Source organism: Scophthalmus maximus, chromosome 17, assembly GCF_022379125.1.
Source record: "Scophthalmus maximus strain ysfricsl-2021 chromosome 17, ASM2237912v1, whole genome shotgun sequence".
NCBI lineage: Eukaryota > Metazoa > Chordata > Actinopteri > Pleuronectiformes > Scophthalmidae > Scophthalmus > Scophthalmus maximus.
In genome coordinates, this window is record NC_061531.1 from 7,733,505 (window position 1) to 7,754,050 (window position 20,546).

Consider the following 20,546-nt stretch of genomic DNA (forward strand, 5'->3'; position numbering starts at 1 on the left):
AAACTCATTAACATAGAAATGACTTCAGGAAGACTACAGCATTTCACCTCTGGTGAGAGACAGGAGGGAGGGAGGGGAACTGGAGAAAGGAGGGACGAGGAGTGACAGCTCAGGATGAGAGGAGGGAGGAAAAAGAGGGGAAGGAAAGGTTGAGAGAAACTATGGTAGGAGGGAGAGCAGAAGAGTGCAGAGACGAGGAGGAAAAGGGTGAGGAGTGGGACAATAAATTGGGGAAAGGACAAGGAAGAAGAAAGAGTGAAGATGGTAGAAGGAGGTGGTGGAAAGGGACAAGAGGTGAAGGAGAGAAGAGAGGGAAGGAAAGATGCATTGATGGGTGAAAAGAAAAGTTGCATGGTTGCTATCACCTAGAAAACATCTTTATACCGTCATAATTTGTGATGGGGAAAACATCATCTATATGGGAAAACCAGGACTATCTTTATCAAATGACATGGCAGTCAATCCAAAATGTTGTTCTGGAAATGGGCTTAACTGTTGTACCTTGATTAGGGGGGCCTCTCCTTTTTTGGGGCGAATTCATGCGTCTTTTTTCCGTTGACATCCGGTGTTGAGATATCCCTGTAAACTGTGAGCAAGGTAAGGATGAATGGAGAGAGAGAGACGGAGAGAGAGAGACATTAAATTAATCTAATAATATATAAATATGTAAGGGAAGCGAGCAGCTTTTGAAAAAGACGATGTGACACTTGTTGCCTGCAGGTGGCGGAAGTGGCAGAACTGCAGCAGCTGTTATTGCCTATAGATGGTGCACATCAACACGTCCAAAACCCCCCCACAAAAAACTGTTGCCCAAAAAAATGTTTTGCCAGTAGGTGACGCAGGTTTGAGTGAACGTACAGGTCTTTCTTTCTTTCTATGTTGTAAATAGCCGACAGACACTTTTCCGAAAGATACAGTATTCAAGTCTATCAATCGTCTGAACACCATTTGGCTTATGGCCCTGCTGTTGCTAGGCAGCAGGGGTGGAGAGGGGTCACTGATCCCCACGGAGAAAAGCATCATGGGAAATGCAGTTCTAAATCATTCAAGTGTTTTGCGTTTGCCCTTTTTCTTTCTGTCTGTCTTTAACCACAATTCTCTCTCCTCTCCTCTCTCAGAGTGAGGAGATGGAGATGGGGGTGGGTCTTGAAGTGGGGAGGAGGAGGAGGAGGAGGAGGAGGAGGAGGACTGCAGGGTTTCTGCTCAGTGAACTGGAACCTTCTCATGCCTCTGGCCAGTGCTCAGAGTCTTGGAGGAGGAGGAAGATGAAGAGGGGGAGGAAGGGAGGAAAGACAAGAGGAGGTAGTCAAAGGAATTCGAGAGCCACAGAGAAATAATTTAGCGAAAGATAAACTGTTTGGCGGAAGATGGTTAAGGAAGAGGTGCGAGATGACTGAAAGCAAACATCTACTGTAATGACAGTGAGCAGAGCTGATGCAGTCACAGCCCGAGCGGGGTAGATTAGACACATACATATATGCATGGTTATTTAATGCTAACAACACACATTTATGTCTGTATGATTTATGAAATACGTTAATTGGCCCTGTTGTAAAAGTGGACTTTTGCTCTGTCTGACCTGTATATGTAGTTGTGCATGTTGTGGGCCTTTTTCAGTATCTCAATTCATGTCTCAATGTGCATGTGTGTGTATTAGGATGCATCTCTCTCCCTGTGCACAGTATGGGTGTGTATGTGTGTTTGTTTCGGGTTTTTTCTGTGTGTTACCAGATGGGAATGACTCCAGGGCAGAGTGAGAGGACATATGGTGATGTGGCATTATTCTGGCATGATGCTAATATGTCAAAACTGTGATTTATTACTTAAACCACATCCACAGACACAGAAAATGGTCAAACAAAGAAGTGTGTGTGTGTGTTTGCGTGCCTGCGCGCTTGCCTGCGTTTGTGTTGTTGCAAGGATATGTGTTGTCTCATTTGGCAAAAGTAACTATATCATTTGTATAAAAAGGAAAATTGTGATGAAATCTAACTGTCTCTTTCGGCCTTGGCAGTTATCTCTGCACAGGCTAGCTAAGAGCTACCCAGCCCTTCACCGAACAGACAGCAGAACAATGAAGATGGACTCTGAGTTCAGACATGATCTGTGTCTGTTGTCATAATAATGTGTTTTTAGGGCTGTAATGTGCACGAGAGGACACTCTGAGGAAGACATGGGGTCAGTAATCATGTCTCTAATATGCATGCACAATAAAAAACCGTGTGTGTGTGTGTGTGTGTGTGTGTGTGACACGGATTGACTGACAGTGAGATTGATTGATTAAGAGTGAGAGGAAGTGCAGAGTGTATGAAGGGGAGACAGAGAGAAAGAGAGATAGAAGCATCTTAATTGTGAAGGCGCATGTCTGATGGTGTGAACGTGTGTCTAATATGCTTGTCTAATGAAAATGTGTGTAGCACGAGAGAGAGAGAGAGAGAGAGGAAAAGAGAGAGAAAGAAAGATAGTGTGAAATAAATCCAATAAGCTCCTCGGTCATGCTCCTCTCTTGAGCGTTTTTAAGATCCACTGAATGAAATAAATAAAAGATTCTTTTTCTTTTGTCAGTTTCCCTTTTTCATCTCTCTCTCTCTCTCTCTCTCTCTCTCTCTCTCCAGTGTGCTGCAGTGCCCTGCTGTCCATCACGTCAGCCCCCCCCCCCCCCCCCCATCCGCAACAGCAGCTAGCTAGTCTACCAATCAATCAGTGTGATGCCCCCATAAACATGGCAACCACTGATACGACATCTAACAAAGTGTTCGCCAAACCCCACATCTGGACAGTGATCATCACTTAGCAACTGTAACTAGGCATGTCAGGCCTGTAAAGCGTTGGATTTCTCCACGTCAGCATGGTGCACACGGGGCTGCAGTCAGAGCAGTACCTGCTGTTCCAAAACCAAAACCTCATTTGCAGAAGGGATTGGCGTCCACCTCTTACTGAAATCAAGGACCAATTGTGTGAGGACATTTCAAAGGGCTGGTTTGAAGGTTCAGGGCATTTCCTGTTTCCTCTTCTTTATGTTTCTTCCTTTGTTTTTCAATCTTCGCATTTGGATTAAATGTCCTCTCACTCCAACTGATTGCATGCGCTCTGTGGCAGAAAATAATATTGAAAGTGTCATTATGAGTAGTCTGGTTATTAGTATTATCATCACAGAGGCCCATGGAGCCAAGCATGGCCTTATGAGAGGTGTGTGTGTGTGTGTGTGTGTGTGTGTGAGTATAAAACCCAAGATTGAAGGTGGCCTGACAATTGAAAAGTATGCATTATAATAAATCTCAGTAAAGATTTATTCTGTACTGTCAAATATGTCCATCGTAGAACACATCATCGACAGGAGCCTCATTAATCTGTGTTCCTGCAGGTAGCACACATGCAGATTTACTGTGTCGAATAAACAGGCTATACCTTCAAAAGCTCATAGTACATCATATGTCTTTAGCACTGATAATTTGAACTGTAGTTTCTACAAAAACTGGTCTAAGAATGAATAAATAATTGAGTAGGGGTTTCTGACATTAACCCAAATCATATCCATAATATAGCTGTTTATTTACACATCTCTAAATTGTATGTAAATGTGTTGTTCCAGACAAACTTAGCACAAGGAGATTAGCTTTCACTAACATTCAATACAAGAAAGACCAACAGCCACATTCATCAGTTCGCACTTGACTGGAAAACGAGGCAACGTGTGATCTTTCAACATGGTTTATTATTCTTCAATTGAAACCATTACACAACACACATTTTCTTATTCGTAAAACAAACTAACTAACGGACACAAGCACATTATAGCTCTTTGTTTGCGGCACCCTCACTGCTCTCTGCACATAGAAACTGTAAGTTATCTTTGTTGTTAAAACTACTTTCGCATGTTAAGCCCAGCTGAAATCAAAGCAGGAATAACACATTTTCAGTGGTAACACAGTAATACCTCATCGCATTTCAGTGTCGAGTAGAGTGATTAAGTAAAGATCAGGAGCAAATATATAGTAACAGGAGTAAAACCAGAAGAAGGGAAATTGTTCTTTAACATTTCAATCGATAAAAAGAATAATAGAATAATAGAAGAGAGGAGAAGAACAACCACAAAAAAGCATATTGTGGTGGGTTAAAGGTCAAGAGGAAAGGAGAAGACAATGAGGAGGCCGAGTGGGAGAGGAGGAAGGAAGGGGAAAGGTCAGAAGAAAAATAAAATGACAGATGGAAAGGCGAGATCGAAGAAAAGGTCGGACGTGAAGAAAGGAAGGAAAAAGAAGGAGAACGCTAGTTAAGAGTTGTTCCACTTCGAGGCCGTGCAGAACCTGTAACACTGTCTGAATGGTGGAGGTTGAGAAGTCATTTTTGATGCAAAATATCTTTTTCTAGTTTTCTATTGCAAATCAAGTACATATATATATATATAATGTTAACCCCTAAACACTCTGTGTGCAGCCATGGAAATGGAAGACTCTTACCCTAATAGACTTGAAAAATATTTATATTTGTACAAATGAAGCAGAACATGGTCCTAGATTATTTTTCATTGATAGGCGACAATGACATGAGAAGTACTTTTATCATAAACCCCTATTAATGCCTACTGCAATTATCATAAGTGTTTATCACGCACCGGTCCATCGATCCAACATTTAATATAGGATAAATCCATATCATATGGAACAAGATATGAAAGAGAAATAAAGAGATCATCACATGCATGCATAGTATAATTTCAAAACACCAAAACACAACCTCTAACTGGCTCATGATTGTGTTACTGGTTCTTAAAACAATGAGAATGGACGACGTTCACATGGGAAATAACTTATATTATTTCCGTGTCTGTTTTCATGTCAGTGCTGTTTAGTCGGTTGTACATTAGACTGGTTTCTTCAATTGAACTGCACAGTACTTAATGCACAGTACTTAACATATCTAGATGACAGCACACGCATTGCATGTACAGTTACACAGTCATGCATTCGCACGCACGCACGCACGCACGCGCGCGCGCACGCACACACACACACACACACACACACACACACACACACACACACACACACACACACACACACACACACACACACACACACACACACACACACACACACACACACACACACACACACACACACACACACACACACACACCCTTGACCTGAGCGATATACAACTCTGTGCTTGAGAAAGACCAACACATTTATATACTTCTTTTTTTCTTATTGTTTACACCTCAAACAAGCAGGACTGCCGAGTCAGAGCCAGTTAAATTCTTCTCTTTCCCATGTGTTTGTGTGTGTTTATTTATAAATATGTACAATGTATGCATATGTAAAGCACATAGGATGCATGAGGGTACAGTTTGAGCAGATTAAATAAGGGAGGGAGAAAAAAATCTAGGCCTGTGTAATGGACCTACAGTATATGTCTTGTGTGCCTCCAGGAGCGAACATTTCACAGTCATTGTCCGCCTTGTCACGCTTCACCTAATAATTCCAACCCTCAGTCATGGATTGGACTTGTATTGCTGAGTGTGTGTGTGTGTGTGTGTGTGTGTACATGGAGCTAGTTGGCATTATAGCCAAAGTAATGTGGTTTGAAGCCAGAAGGCAGATTTGCTGTATTTGAGCTGAATTTGAAATAATTGGCTTTATCTCACACACACACATGCACTCACACATATATATCATCTCGCATATGGACATCCGTCAGTACATGCACATATGTTCGTGCACACAGACAAAGCATGAACACACACATACACATACATACACACAGACGGATTAGGGGAAGGAGGTGCGAAGTAAAGAATTGAGAAGAGCAGCATTGCCGTTCTTATTTTTGCTGTTTGTGAAAGTGCTCACTCGGGGGGGTTGTCAGAGCAGGTCCTCACTCACACTGTGTGCATCTGCATGTGTGTACTGTACTGTACGTGTGCGTGCCCCACCGGTGACTGCTGCATTGCCAACCCTGTGACACGGCGTCACACTAGGCTCCCAGTGAGGCATTGTCAGAAGTACGGATTAGAGCCAAAAGTACAAAATAAAAGGAGCGACAACAGCAGGATGAGGGCGGGAGATAGAAGAAGAAAGGCATGAGCCAAAAAAGGCTTTGACAGGCTGTGAAGCTTGCTCATTAGGCATATTCCTCTGTGACGGCCCAGTGTGAGACCTTCATTCTGAGTGTGTGTCTGCACTTTCACAGTGCAACTCATGACAGTTCACAGGCGGGTCCAAACAGGCAGCCATGGTCCTGACACAAATGTAACTGGGAGAGGTGTACTCGTCATGGTGCATGTCACTGTCCGTAAACATGCCTGCACGCTCAGAAGAACGACTGCGTTACTACACACACTGCAGATCATATACAGTTATACAAAGTCAAAGTCTGCACATAATCGAAATATTCACTGTATACAGTTTGCTGTATGCTCCCTTTTCCCAACGTTCTCGTGTTAAAACTTATTTAGACAATGCTCCCGAGCATGTTGCTCATCTCCATCCACATCTGTTTTTGTCAAACATCCCACTGTTTTATAGTTTTCCGGAACGGAATTGAACTACTAGAGAAAAACAGAACAATGATGTTTATATACAACTAGACTGCAACAGCAAAGACCTTTAGTATAGAATGTAATTGGACCAGCTTCTATCCCAATTACTTTTCTATTAATGTAACAAGGATATGTTTAATTATGCAGTAATATTACAACTTAATTTTAGAAACCTAATAACTTAATGAATCAAAATGAGAAAAAAGCCATTTTATTGCAACAATAAAGTCGTTATTTAATGAGGAAAAAGTCGCAATGTTTCGAGAACAATAATTTTTCCTCAACTTTGTTGTTAAATTACACCTTGATTCTTGTAATCATATGAGATGTTTCCCTCCTTAAATTAATGACTTTATTCTTGTAACATTAAAACTTTATTCTCATGATTTGATGACTTTAGTCCCGGAATCTCTTTTTTCTTCTTCTTATGTAAGTGGCCCTACTACGTCGTAGTTTTCTGCCAAACTAGATGATGTGATTGCAGTGGCTACAAAAAATGTTGGGAATTCGCAGCACTAGTTAAGATTAGGGAAAGATCATGATCTGGTTTATGATGACTTGACACAACATGTTTCACGTACACTGGTGTGACAGTCAGGTGCATCACACACACACACACACACACACACACACACACACACACACACACACACACACACACACACACACACACACACACACACACACACACACACACACACACACACACACACACACACACACACACACACACACACACACACACACACACACACAGAGAGAGAGAGAGCGTATCACAAAACGTGGTGTAAAAATACTGAGGGTGGTAAAAGGCTTGTTGCAGGATTTCAGACCAGTGCGATAAACAGCGCAGCTAACTAAAAATGTCAAGTAGACGGAGTCTAATGGAAATTATTTGTTTCCATAGATCGATCATCGGTCACACAAGCTTTTGCCCTAATTACAAATGTCTGACAACTGGGACATGTTGATGCAATACTTCAAATTCTTTGGTATCCCGTGTTTTGTGCAAGTTTTGCGTTGTGATACCTTTCTTTTGTTGAAGCATTGGACAAACCGCGGTGTGGCCTAAAAGGAATGTCCACATTTGGTGAACACATACACACACACACAAAATAATTATAAGTTAAGTGCTAGGTTTCCTTTCCGATGTGCTCTGAAACCTTCTTCTCTACCAGTCCGCCGGTGTGATGCGCTGTGTATGAGGCTCCTGTTAATTTGCAGGAGCCTCATATTCAGGGTTGGTGTAGGAGAAGCCGAGGAAATCGTCCTGGTCCATGTTCATGATGACGAGCTTGTCAGTCGGCGTCAGGTCCACGGGCATTTTGGTGAACTCCTTGTCAAAGTTGCAGGCGTCCCGGCGGTTCTTCTGCAGGTGGAGTCACGATGTTATGAAGGGGAGGGGGTGCAGTGGCAGGGAGAATTGTTGTGGAGAGGGGGTTAAAGATAAAAATGAGTGGAGAGGAAGGTGATGGATCGGGAAGGAGGAGAGGAGAAAATATTATTGTTAGATAATGAGTAGTTCACTGTCAACTGCATAGAAGTTGAACTCATTTCAAATTTAGTAGGATCTGACAGGAGAAGATGTTTCAGCACTGAGAAAGAGGACAGTGGTCCTTCCGTCTGTCTCCATGTGTTAATGATTTGCTAATGTTAACATGCTACATGTTACACCGGCAAGAATAATGGCAAAGGAGGGGAAGAGAAAGTTACAGTAGACATAAAGTCCCAATACACTGGGATGGTAAGTGAAGAGTCAAGGGGGATGAGAGAAAGTGACATACTGTAAATCAAGAGAGGAAAGAGACTGGGGTTTAGGCAACTGTGACTTTGTGTAGGACGTGAGGGCAAACGTGTGTGTGTGTGTGTGTGTGTGTGTGTCTGTGTGGTAGCGGAGGGTATCTCTGGGGCATGACATTGTTATTGCACTGTTTGTCTCAGTCGGTGTTCGGAAAGAGGGAAAGAAAGAACGTACGGTGTGTGGAAGATGGAGGAGTAGTGGGGGAGGGGCGTGCACACACACACACACACACACACACACACACACACACACACAGACACACACGCGCACGCGCGCGCGTCGGTGCAAACGGGAAGCAGGTCCAACATTTGACTGCTAAGATGCGGAAAATACCACGAACGAGGAACAGCAATGGTGAAAAGGGAGAGCAGGTATTTCCTTTCGTGGGTCTACAACGGGCCTTGCCCTCACCGCTGCATGGTACTCGAGTCGTGACCGATAAGAACCAGTCAGGAAGCAAACGTGGGGTTTGCGTCGTCTGTCCAGACTGAAATGCAACCCCAGGAGTTTTCCAAACTAAAATATCGGCAGCGTTTCCAAAAGTCTCATTTCTAGGTGCTTGACGTTCTGGAGTGTGGAGGCAAGCAAATATGATGCATTTCGAAACTAAAACGTATTAGTGAGGATGCAGCCTCAGAGGGGATTTGATTCTTATAAGAGCTACCCATTCATATTTGCTTGCATGCATGTTACTGTTCAAGGCTCTGTACTGTACGTGCACACTCGCACGCACACACACACACACACGCACACTCGTATGCCATATACAGTATGGCCTGTAGGATGTTCTCAGAGAAGGAGAGAGGGGAGAGCATGACTGCATGTGTGTGTGAGAGTCTGTTTTGTGAATTTGCTAAAAGATTTGTTACATGGGGCATTCATATAAATCATGACGACACGCACGCACGCACGCACACTATAGTTCATAGTGCGCTGTGGATTAAGATTTCAGACACTTAGTAATCATAACTTTTCGTCATCACTGACAGGTTCACTGTTGAATTTTGTGTGACACGTTCCAACGTGGGTGTGTGAGCACAACTTAAAATCTAGAATATGAACACATGAATAAAAAGGGCGGAGGGTCAATCCAGTGCACTGTAATGTAAATTGAAAGTATGATAGATAAATAGATAGATAGAGAGAGAGCAGCAGGGAGGGACAGTAGTCAATAGATGGAATAACGCTGACCACATGCAGTAAATGCACATCACTAAGCAAGCAATGGCCACAGAGAAATCCACACAAGGGGCAATCTCAGAAAATCCACAACCATAAATATTTAAAGAGAAGAGACAGCAAGGGAAGCCAGAGATTTGCCAAATACATCCGCAAAGTCAAGAGTCTCTGAGCATCTTCACACCGTGTACATCTAGAAAAACACAGATAGCTGAAGCCACAGTTAAAACTAACAGCACGAAGAAAAACACAAAGAGAGCGAGAGGTACGGGAAGGGGGAAGAGAGAGTCCAGCAAAGTGGACGCTGGTTATAATATTTACACTTCTGAAGGTAGAGCGCAACGATTACAAGCTCGTACAGCCCAAGAAATCCTGTTCACAAGCGCGGAGGAGGGGGCGGGGTCAGAGACGCAGACGAGAGACAGACAGCGAGGGACAGGAGAGCTTTGAAGATCACACAAACACGCGTCGCAGCTCCTACCTTCTGCCAACTCTGCCGTGGCTCTCGGAGGAGCTCTCTCCATCCACAGGTACACACCTGCCACAGCTGGCCCAGATCCACCTCACGTTCCTGGGCATCCTCCAGAGTGCGTCCTCTCAAGAGAGGCCTGCACTGCTGGCTGCCACAACACTCGCGTGGATGCGGTGTGGATTCTCTTCTCACATCAGATGTTGCTTTTTCGATCAACTTTTGATTTAGTTTTATTCGAACCCCTCCTTGCACAGCCGGTGAAGACCCCCTGCTGTGCAGCCATGCATTCGTGAAATCCACAGAACTACATTTTGTAACTGTAGTACTGTGGTGGGGGTGGAGCTGACAAGTACGGCTGAAAGTAGCTGAATGGAACATTGTGTGTGGAATAAGATGGTTTTTCTCAACTTAAACCTTCTTCAGGGAAAATAATGTTTAGTTTTCTTTTAAAGGCTCCGTACACCTGCTGTTTTTCCATCCGGCTGATCAAACTAGTGCTCTCCTTACAGGTATGTACTGAGCACAGACACATGACCCAAAGTTGAAAAGGTCATTTTGTCCTTATAAGTGCACCATAGCTAACAAGACAGTTTTTCTGTAGAATTTTAAGAAGGAATATAGTATTAGTGTACTACACTCAGTGTAGTGTACTGAGTGTAGTGTACTACACTGAGTGTGGCCAGTCCGGGATTGGGATAAATTCAAGCCCTCAGATACGTTGGTCAGATAAAAACAGGTTTAAAATCTAAGAGTGTTGTCTGCATACAGAATAACGTGCCTGCATATGCTTTCTCCATCATATCCTAAAGGAACATTCAATGGAATTGTACACATACATATATATCAGTATTCTTTGTTGCAGATTGATGTACTGTCACGCTAAATGTCATTGAACATATGATGAAAAAAAAATCCTGCAGTAAGAGAGTTTGAAAATTCCACTTCATGCGGTTATTTACCAAACATGCACGTTTAAGGTCACACACACACACACACACACACACACACACACACACACACACACACACACACACACACACACACACACACACACACACACACACACACACACACACACACACACACACACACACACACACACACAGCTGCCAGCCATGTAGGCCGGCACATAATGTGTTCCATCTCAGCGCGCTTCAATTGCAGTTAATGCTGTGAGGCAGAGAGACAGAGATATGGAGAGAGAGAGAGAGAGGGAGAGCGAGAGAGGAGAGGTGCAGTAAAGGACAGGGATTGAGATAAATATCAGCGGCCCCTTGGTATAGATCAGAAGCTCAGAATTTACCGTAGCATCAGTGCAAAACACACAATTATTTTTCACATCACTGTGTTCCAGAGGCAGTGGTTCTAATAGAGAAACATGACTCTGAGTCTTTAATTTAGACTCTCCCTCCCTCTCGCCCGCTCTCTTTTCAGTAACGGGAGGATTAGCGGGAGGAGAGCCGATGTGAGCTGAGGATGCGGAGAGTGGGAGGCACAGAGGAAAGGGGAGGTGATGAGGAGAGGAGGGTGAATGAAAGGCGGTATCGAACGCTGACCTGTTTTGGACTGATAAGCGCAGGCTGCTTTGTGCTGAAGCCACTGGCTTTAATTTGGGGGCCGCAACATTTGGAATTAATTATCACACACACACACACACACACACACGCACACACTCCAGTACTGCGGCGGCTTACTGTGTACACTGGCTATTACATCCACTCCAATACAAACTTTACACAGCTTATGTGCTGGAACTTACTGTTACACACGAGTCTGAATTGCCGTTGGAATAAAGTTGAGCTAAAACACAGCTGCACTACAATGTCAGCATACGGTTTACACAGAGGGAAGGGGTGAACGTGCTCCGCTTGTGTGCTACAAAGCAGAAAGCCGCCAAAATATCAAGCAGCTACATGTTGAATTTGTTCCATAATAAAGGTCAAGATAATACTGACTGTCGAGCCATTTGTCGGAAATCTATGGCCTGGCAGTTCGGCATATTGATCCTGGATCTTCTTTCAGTTTGCCTGCTAATGACCTGGCTAATTAGCTGACATTTACTGTGAATTAAAGTGCGTCAACACTGCACGTAACAGATGGAGAAAGGGAAAACAGCCAGGCATAAATGGCTGTTTCAATATTTCTGCTTTATATTAGCGAGCTTTAAGGTGGATTTCCCCCCGCCCCTACTCTTGGACAGAGCTGCCTCCTGGCTGTGGCTTCATATCCAATGGACAGATTGAGCCAGATTCTTCTGGATGTTCTCATCACATTCTCTAACGTTCAAAGTCTTGAATGTCCACAAATGAACGGTTCCTTTAGGGCAACACGAAACAACCTGCAGGAAAACACTTCTCTGGCTTTGTGGGTATAATAAAGTGAAGCGTCTATATGACAAACAGCTCTTATGCAGAGGTGATACTGTACAGTCCAACTACTAATGCTGAATTTTACAACTGCATAACGTAAATGACATTCAACAGTTAATTCAACACATCTCTGGTGCAAACAGCCAACCCCTTAAATGTCTTTGTCAACTGTTTCTAAACCACAGTTTACAAAATGAACATCATGCGGGAATTGGGGAAGACTTGAACCTAGAGATTGAGACCATCATCCTCTCAAGAAAATGTTTACTGAGATTAAAAATCAAGTCAGAAGCAGATGTAGAGGAGCAGGTTTTCTCATAGACTTCTATAGAAACGGACTTTATTTTTTCAACCAGTGCAGGCGACCTCTGCTGGTCATTCCAGAGAATACAGGCCGGTGACATTGTGTATTTTTATATACAGTCTATGGTCACAACATGTCCTAGTGTTCCAGAGGCCACTATTTTGTACTTGTTCCAACAAATGCTCAAGCCTCTTTAAAAACCATCTGCGCCATACGATACATCGGCATTTCAGTCACATGGTCATAGCTCACGTGGTCATAGGACTTGAATTTCTACCGGAAAGTTTTAAGGCAACGTAAAGATCGCTTGACTAACTTCATTAAAGTTTCCCTCTACTGTACATCCATGGGATCTGAACCGTAACAAGTTTCGTGACCGCATCCCCGAATGAACCCTCCCGTCAGATAATTGCTGTGTTGTTGATTTTGTTTCCCGTTATGCTGTGCCACAGCTCCGACGCGGTTCAGAGCCACTGCATGTCGTCGGTGTCCACACTTGTATACATCATATTGTACCAGGGGTACTAAATGGTGCGAGATGCAGTCACCCCGACTAAACGTGGATGTGCAGCTCGTCGGAGCGGCGGCGGCTCAACTCCAGTTGATTGTGAGCGGCTCTAGAGGCGGCATGGAGCGGCTGAGTGGCTCAGCAGGGCTGTGTGTATGTAGGCCGTGTTCTGCATGTTATTTCCTTGAAGTCATCAGTCCTACGCTCCCCCATCAGGGAAAGGCTCTTATGATAAGTGGCAGCTATGAAATATGCACAGCCTGTCGTAGCCGCCTGCCTCACATCACAGAGCCTCGCTTTCGCTTCCTCGGTCCCTCCCTCCACACCACCGTCCCTTCCTGCTACCTCTGCCTCTCCCCTCCTCACCCCCCTCCATTGTTGAATCGCTCTCTTCCCCTCTCCCGCTCACATTTGCTCAGAAACCTCCCCGACTGTCAGGCTCCAATCGCCCCAATCTCTCCTCCTCCTCACCACCTTCTCGTCGCTCTCTCTCACTATCCTTTCCTCATTCTCTTTTACCATCGCAATCAGTTTATACTGCGCGGGCTGCAGCGGTTTGTGTCAGACAGGAATGAAGTGGAAGAAAAGAAGAAGGGGCTAAAATAAAGAGATATACTCAAGAGGCATAGAACAAAACCCCCATAGACACTTCAGATATTTCCAGACGCACATCAAAACAAACAGAATGTGAACATCACAAACAAACAAAAACCAAAATCCCATAAAATACATATTTGAAATCCTTTATTTTAGGTATGCCTGTTTTTCTTGAAAAAAGAAAAAGAGAAAACAAATTGCACATGGAAAGCAGTGTGAGAAGCATTTTTTTTCCTTTTTTATATATTTCATTGTTTTCACAGCGCAGTGGCCTGGATCACAGTTTTGAAGCACGGCTGACACAGAAAACATGTTTCACCCTAATATTTTAAATATATACTGTATAAATCCTAACTAATAAAAAGGTAAAACATGCAGTTTTAGGTTTGCTTTCCTGCAACAGGAAGGAATCGTAGAAACAAAAGCACGAATCCTGGATTAAGACTTTGATTCCTCTTGCCCTTTACAATACTGACAGTTTAAATTGTAGGTTTATATCAACATTTGACACAGTTTATATGTTTATGTGTATATTGGTGTTTTTATTGTTATAATACACGGGACACTGATTGTAATAAATGCCGGCAAAGGAGGTACGACACAAATAAAGAACGATGAATGAGCTTTTTGTTGTCGTAAAAACACAACAGTTCCATTTACGTTCGCACTCATAACTATGAATGAAATGTGAAAACACTGAAGCTGCTCTTCAGTTCTGAACTCATCAGCAGTTTATCGTTTAAGACTAGAGATATAAGACAGGACCAACCTTGTCCAGATGTTAGTCTGTCCCTCGCCTGAACGTTCCCAAAATGTTCCTGCTGTGTTCGTCATATGTGAACGGCAAACTGCGGAAAATGTGTGGACCCAATTTCCGGATATTCCCGGAGTTCATGTAAGAAAACAGCTTAAGTGATTTGTCTGTAGGACTGTAACCATAACTATCAGATATTTGTGAGTGTACAGTAGTAATCTTCTGTGATAAAGCTGAACAACTTTAGATACCGGTTACTATATTTGTGATTACGTCAACAGTCATGTTAGCTGAGTCAATAAAGTGTTTCTGATTCTGACTGACAGATGACCGTCGTTTGTTGAAGTTAACTAACTGTACAATGGCATTACAGTCCAAAATGATGAGCATGATCTGTGGAAAAACCTACTCAAACCCAATTAAATAAAAATAAAAAGAGAGAGCTGCACAGACCAGAGGATAATTAGACCTGATCCAAAACATCCAAAATGTTGTTTAGCCAAAGAGAGAGAGAGAGAGAGAGAGAGAACACACCAACACTGGCAGCAGCATTGCGTGCTATTAATTAAAAATTAGCCACAGTCAAAAAGAGCAGCAACAATATAATGTCCCAAGAACAAATGTAAAGTCTAAGAAACTTAATTGAAAAAATATTTTCTTCACATGATCAGATCTGATCATACGCACTGATTCATACTGACGCACAGGTCTGAGGAACGTGGAGGTAAAATTAGGACCTATCTGATCTGATTGGATCTGGTCTGACTTGGAGTCCTGAGCATCTCTAATTCCTACTGCACCATGAACACAACCCAAAGTACTTCTTCAGGTGTCGATACACGTGTAGAAAACGTCATACCACGACTACTGATGAACACCAGTGAACCCGAGAGGCCATGCGCCAACCTTGGGAGTAAAACACTCCCCCGATGTCCCTCTGTGATGAAGAGGGTGATATGACAAGGGACGTCAGGTACTTCCAGACAATTTGAGCTGCAGTGAAATAAAGTACAGCGGGTTCTTTCTCTGGCTGAGATGAATATGCTTCGTAAGCTTCGTAAACTCATAGACTTCGAATGTGAATCAATTACAGTCCTAACCTGAGTCCCCTTAAAGTTGGTCCAGTACTAATACTTCCTTCCTGTCAACACCATTATTGCTAGGTAAGGAAAACAAAAGTCAAAAGACAAAATACACACACACACGTTCCTGCTGCAGAAGCCCAGTGTTACTGCTGCTGTAGTTAGGATGGAAACTCTTATTGCGCATGCTGAAGGCTACTTGAAGGAAACCATCACAGTGAGTTGAGCCACAAATCCTTTCCCACACAATCAAAACACTAGATCAGAAAAGTAGGGCTACATGCTCAGCTCATCTGTTCCAGCCAGTGGCCTTTTTCTTTTTCTACCAGGGAAACTTCAGGTGTGTTGAAAGCAGGGAGTCAACACTAACCTGCAAAAACACCCCCAGTGATGAGGCGGTGCGTTCCATGGACTGGGTAGAGGTTTCAGTACTGAACGTCAGTGCTGATTCAAACACAGATGGATAGATGTTATAGAATTTCCCTAATTCTTTCAAATTCAACACATCCCGACAGAAACACACTTTATTCACTTAGGCATCCTCTTTTCTCTTCTACTACTTGTGGAGCCAGACGTGGGAAATAAGGGGTAAATACCAACACTGCTTGATATTAAGTAGAGGTGCTGACAGTCAACACACACACAAATGTAAACACAAGGCCAGACAAGGAGCTGAGAGCACACACACACACACACACACACACACACACACACACACACACACACACACACACACACACACACACACACACACACACACACACACACACACACACACACACACACACACACACACACACACACACACACACACACACACACACACACACAGCGATACAGTAAACAGACCCAGGCCATGTATTGGAATCATGCTTTTGTAAAACACAAAGAAACTAACTGCGAGGTCTCTCTCATTGCCTAAATACTAGATAACAGAAAAGAACAGAGTAAGAGGAAATATCTTCTAACAATTTAAGTGACTCAAAGCCCAAACAAAGACTACACTTCACAACAGCATTTTACCATCATGCTTGGCAAAAACAGCGGAATTCTGATATTTGTGTTTCGATGTCTCTCTGTTGGCACACCTCTGACCTGACATGGTTTGCCTCTTGTTTTCTTTTGAAACTAATTTCAAAAACCACAAAGAAGAGCCACAAAATGGCATCAGAGAGGTTCTAAGATACGATGCTAAAATGTGGTTGAGGGACAAAGTCTTTGGCTGCGACTGATATAGAAACTCATGCACAATATGTCAAGCATTCCAGTTTTAGCGAAGATTAGGATAAACATACAGACATGATTATTATTATTATTATTATTAATATTACACACTGAATAAAAAGCACACCAGAATAACAGGCCTAACTCAAAATGCCCTAGAATAGCCGAGGAATGAGAAAAAATATGTTACATCACAAGGTGAAACTCTGTCACATGTAAAATGATGCAGTTGTGTATTTGTGTGTGCTGGAGGAATCATGTCTTGTTAATATTCTGTAATTAGGCTATAGATGTACTGTGTTTCTATATATTTCATTTCTCATTTTTAATGGTGCTCTTTTTTTTGTTCCTCATTGCAAATTTGACATTTTATGAACTTTTCAATGGACACTGTTTTTCTTTTCAACCTGATTCCAATTACGTTTGATTCAATAAACACAAACACTTTGTTCACACTGTTAACAACACAGTCTGAAAAATCAAGCTTGTGGTGAATCTCCTCATTTACCGTCAAATGTTTTCTAGTTTCACAGGCCACAATTGTACATTATCTTTTAACAGTAAAGATCTCAAAAGCACTCCTTTCAGAAAGTTAATGGTACGTCTGACTCGCTCATAGTAGCGTTTTGACGAGATGGAAGCGCTGGGAAATGCGGGATTTGTCTAAGTGCAAAATGATTAACTCACAGGAAAAGTTTTACATTTTCTGAAATACCGTTATTTCTTTCTTTGCAGACAATTAGATGAGAAGACTGATAACTTTCACAAAGAGTGGAAACAGTGAGTTAGAACTGAAGTTATCTCAGGGCACATTTCATATAGAACAGTAAGGTAATTTCGTTACCTCTGGACAGAGCCAGGTCCGCTGGTTTCCTGTCTTTGTGCTAAGATGCGTTAGCTGGCGGCAGGCAGAAGCTTCATAGTTAGATTATCAAGGTTAATAAGAATATTTTCAAAAAATGTCAAACTATTCCCTTAATCCTAACTCTATCTACTTTAAAGCTGAAATAGACAACTTTTTGTCTTCATCGTGTCATTATGATGTTAAAACTGATTGCACAGTGTAATGGTGATAGAGAAACGACACCATCCACGCCTATATTGGTCCCCAATGAGCCTTGTGTCACCACGTTATTCTCGGCGAAGAAGGAGAGCGATAGAAAAAGAGCTAAAACAAGAGGGAACCTCGGACGGGCGTTCACTCTGGGGAGAGAGCTCCAGGACTTGAGAGGCTTCAAAAACGACCTGCAGTTTGTCTTCTTTCTACTGGATCAGTATAAAGTAACACAACCAGCCTACTAATTAAAACTACAGTAAGTTCAACTCAAGGTTATTTGATCAATCTGGGGTTTTCACCGTTGTTTTCTGCTTCGGACAGCAGCCAGGCTGCTGGTGTTGAGTTAGCCATGGTTCTTGCTCAGGAGCTCTGAGGAAAAGTACCCGCGTCTTCCTCCTTAAGCGTCTTCACGACAACTAAAACTAAAATAGCCTGGTTGCAACAGTGTGAACAACAAATGTATGTGTAGGAGTTTATAGCTTGAAGCCCAAATGTCGTGGCTTCAGGCACTGTGCCAGTACGAGCAATTTTCTGGGACATCTTAAGTCGATAAAATTGTGAACGTGTACGTGTATATTCCAAGGTACAGGAATGATTTTTGTGTGTTTGCGTGAGTGTGTCCGTGTGTCCGTGCATGGGCTGAAATCAAGCCTGCACGGCGGCAGTGGGGGTAGCAGCGGCTCCGGGGAACTCCGGGTTGATAAAGGAGAATCCCTGGAACTCGTCCTGGTCCAAGTTCTGTATCACTTCCTCGTCGGGAGGGGTCAGCACTGGCGGGTGGCGTGTGAAAAAGCGGTCAAAGTTCTCGGCATCTCGTCCACACTGTTAAGGAGGGTGGGGAGGGATGGAGCAAGGGGGGAGTGGGGGAGTGGGTAAGGGATGGAGAGGAACGGATGGATTTGGGGGCGGGGTGGGTATAGGAGAGGCAAACAAAAGAAGGGAAATGTCGGGTTGAACCAGGGTGGAAATGACATTACTTGAACATGGTTTCAAATATCAGTGCCAGCACCTGGGGTGATGCTTGATACAACTCTCCTTTTGCCACGGCTAGAAGATGAAGATCATCTCAGGAGATGATAGATCAAGCACTCACCAGGTGCTCCCTTCTCAAATATTTGAAGCATACTCAAAGTATTCAACAACTTCAAAAAGAACAAGGCCACGTATGTCTCAAACGTCCTGTGGCGGTGCACTACATTGGATTAGTATCTGCATGGACCAATTACTTTTTGGAAACAAGCATTTCACTCAAAAAAAACCATCCTACCATGGCTGTGAGTAAATAGCCAAAAACAAGGTTCATTAGTATTTGATTTTATTTATTAATTTTTGGGCTTGAATTGCTTGGATTTGATTGGAATGTCTTAATAGTTGCACAAGAAAAGGCCACGAGATGATGATGGCACCATCAGGGGTTCATTGTGGGTTAATTATATGCTGCAGTTGAGGAGACCTGCTGCGATGTGATAACGCAAATCAGACAAGCAGCGCACACTGAGCACTGGGAACAAGTCAAAAACATTTCATATACTGTCAGGATATTCTGAAAACGATGTTCAAATGTAGTCTAGAAATATCATCAACTAATTAAAAAAATACTCACATCTATTCTCGCTGTTGAGAATGCATGTGTAGTAAAAGATAGATACCACTATCCAATCAAACTCTTGGCTTTCTTAACGGATGACAAAGTGATTGTTGTACCTGTCACATTAGGTAGAATTTGTTTTCTCAAGAAGCAATTTAGTGGGAAAAAAGTAATTGTCCATTTCAGTCCACTCCATTCCCTCTTTTTTGACCACTGGGAACCAAAAGAGAGCTTATATACCCCTGAGATGTGCGTCCGTCTAAGTACATAAGATCAGTTATTAACTTGAAAACTATATTTTTCCTGACTGTGCCTCACAGAGACTTTGGGCCAAGCAAATCGTTTTGTTTTTTTACATCTACATCACTGTGCTGAGCTTTAATTAACACAACAAGGATTAAATGTCCTCTGACAACATCCCCCAGAGGAAAACTACAAACTCATTAAATCTCTGTAACTCAGAAAACCAAATGAAATTAAGCCAGACTGTTTAGAGTTTGGGGAAATATGTGAAATGAGAAATGCACCAGGGTCAATCAGCCACTCACTTGGATCCGTTCTAACCTGTTTGGGGACCAGATGGGACGAATTTACCAAATGGGGAAATTAAGTGCCACAAAGTTTAGTCGTATTTAGTAATTCAGTACACACCACATTGGACTAAAATGTAGTAAGCATCGCCCGCATCATATTCAAATCATACTCACTACCATGGAGGCTACTGGGTTTGGTTTTGGTGAAATGCCATTTTAGTAGAAAACCTTTTTGCAGCAAATTTCTTGCCCCAAAAAAGGTGTCTTTTCAAGTAAGATTTTCAAGTGTTTGTTCGGATACAGATATTTACATTTCTATTTAAGTAGCCTGTGAGGTTTTTGTTTCAAAGTGGTGCACTCCACACGGGTTTCATTTGAGACAGAGCTCCAGAGCATGCAAATAAACAGAAACAAACATGAGAAAACAGTGAACACACAGAGAGGACAAATAAACGTGTGGCTAGAAGGACAGATGGGTTGATGTGAACAGATAGATGGATGAACTGATGATCCCTGGATGGAAGACGATGGATAGAT

General features: G+C 42.8%; 1 protein-coding gene across 2 annotated transcripts in view; it reads right to left on the reverse strand.

Annotated features, from left to right (window-relative positions):
• Positions 1–3,695: 3,695 nt before the first annotated feature.
• The window catches only part of LOC118288691 (protein kinase C beta type), a 72,165-nt gene continuing 55,314 nt past the window's right edge, over positions 3,696–20,546 (reverse strand). The window contains exon 17 of one of the 2 annotated variants that reach the window (XM_035615055.2): positions 3,696–7,910. In XM_035615055.2, the coding sequence (XP_035470948.1) occupies positions 7,755–7,910 (156 nt within the window). In that variant the 3' untranslated portion in view covers positions 3,696–7,754. Of the gene's footprint in view, positions 7,911–13,903; positions 18,711–20,546 lie in introns of those variants that run through there. The other variant, XM_035615054.2, reaches the window with a different exon arrangement.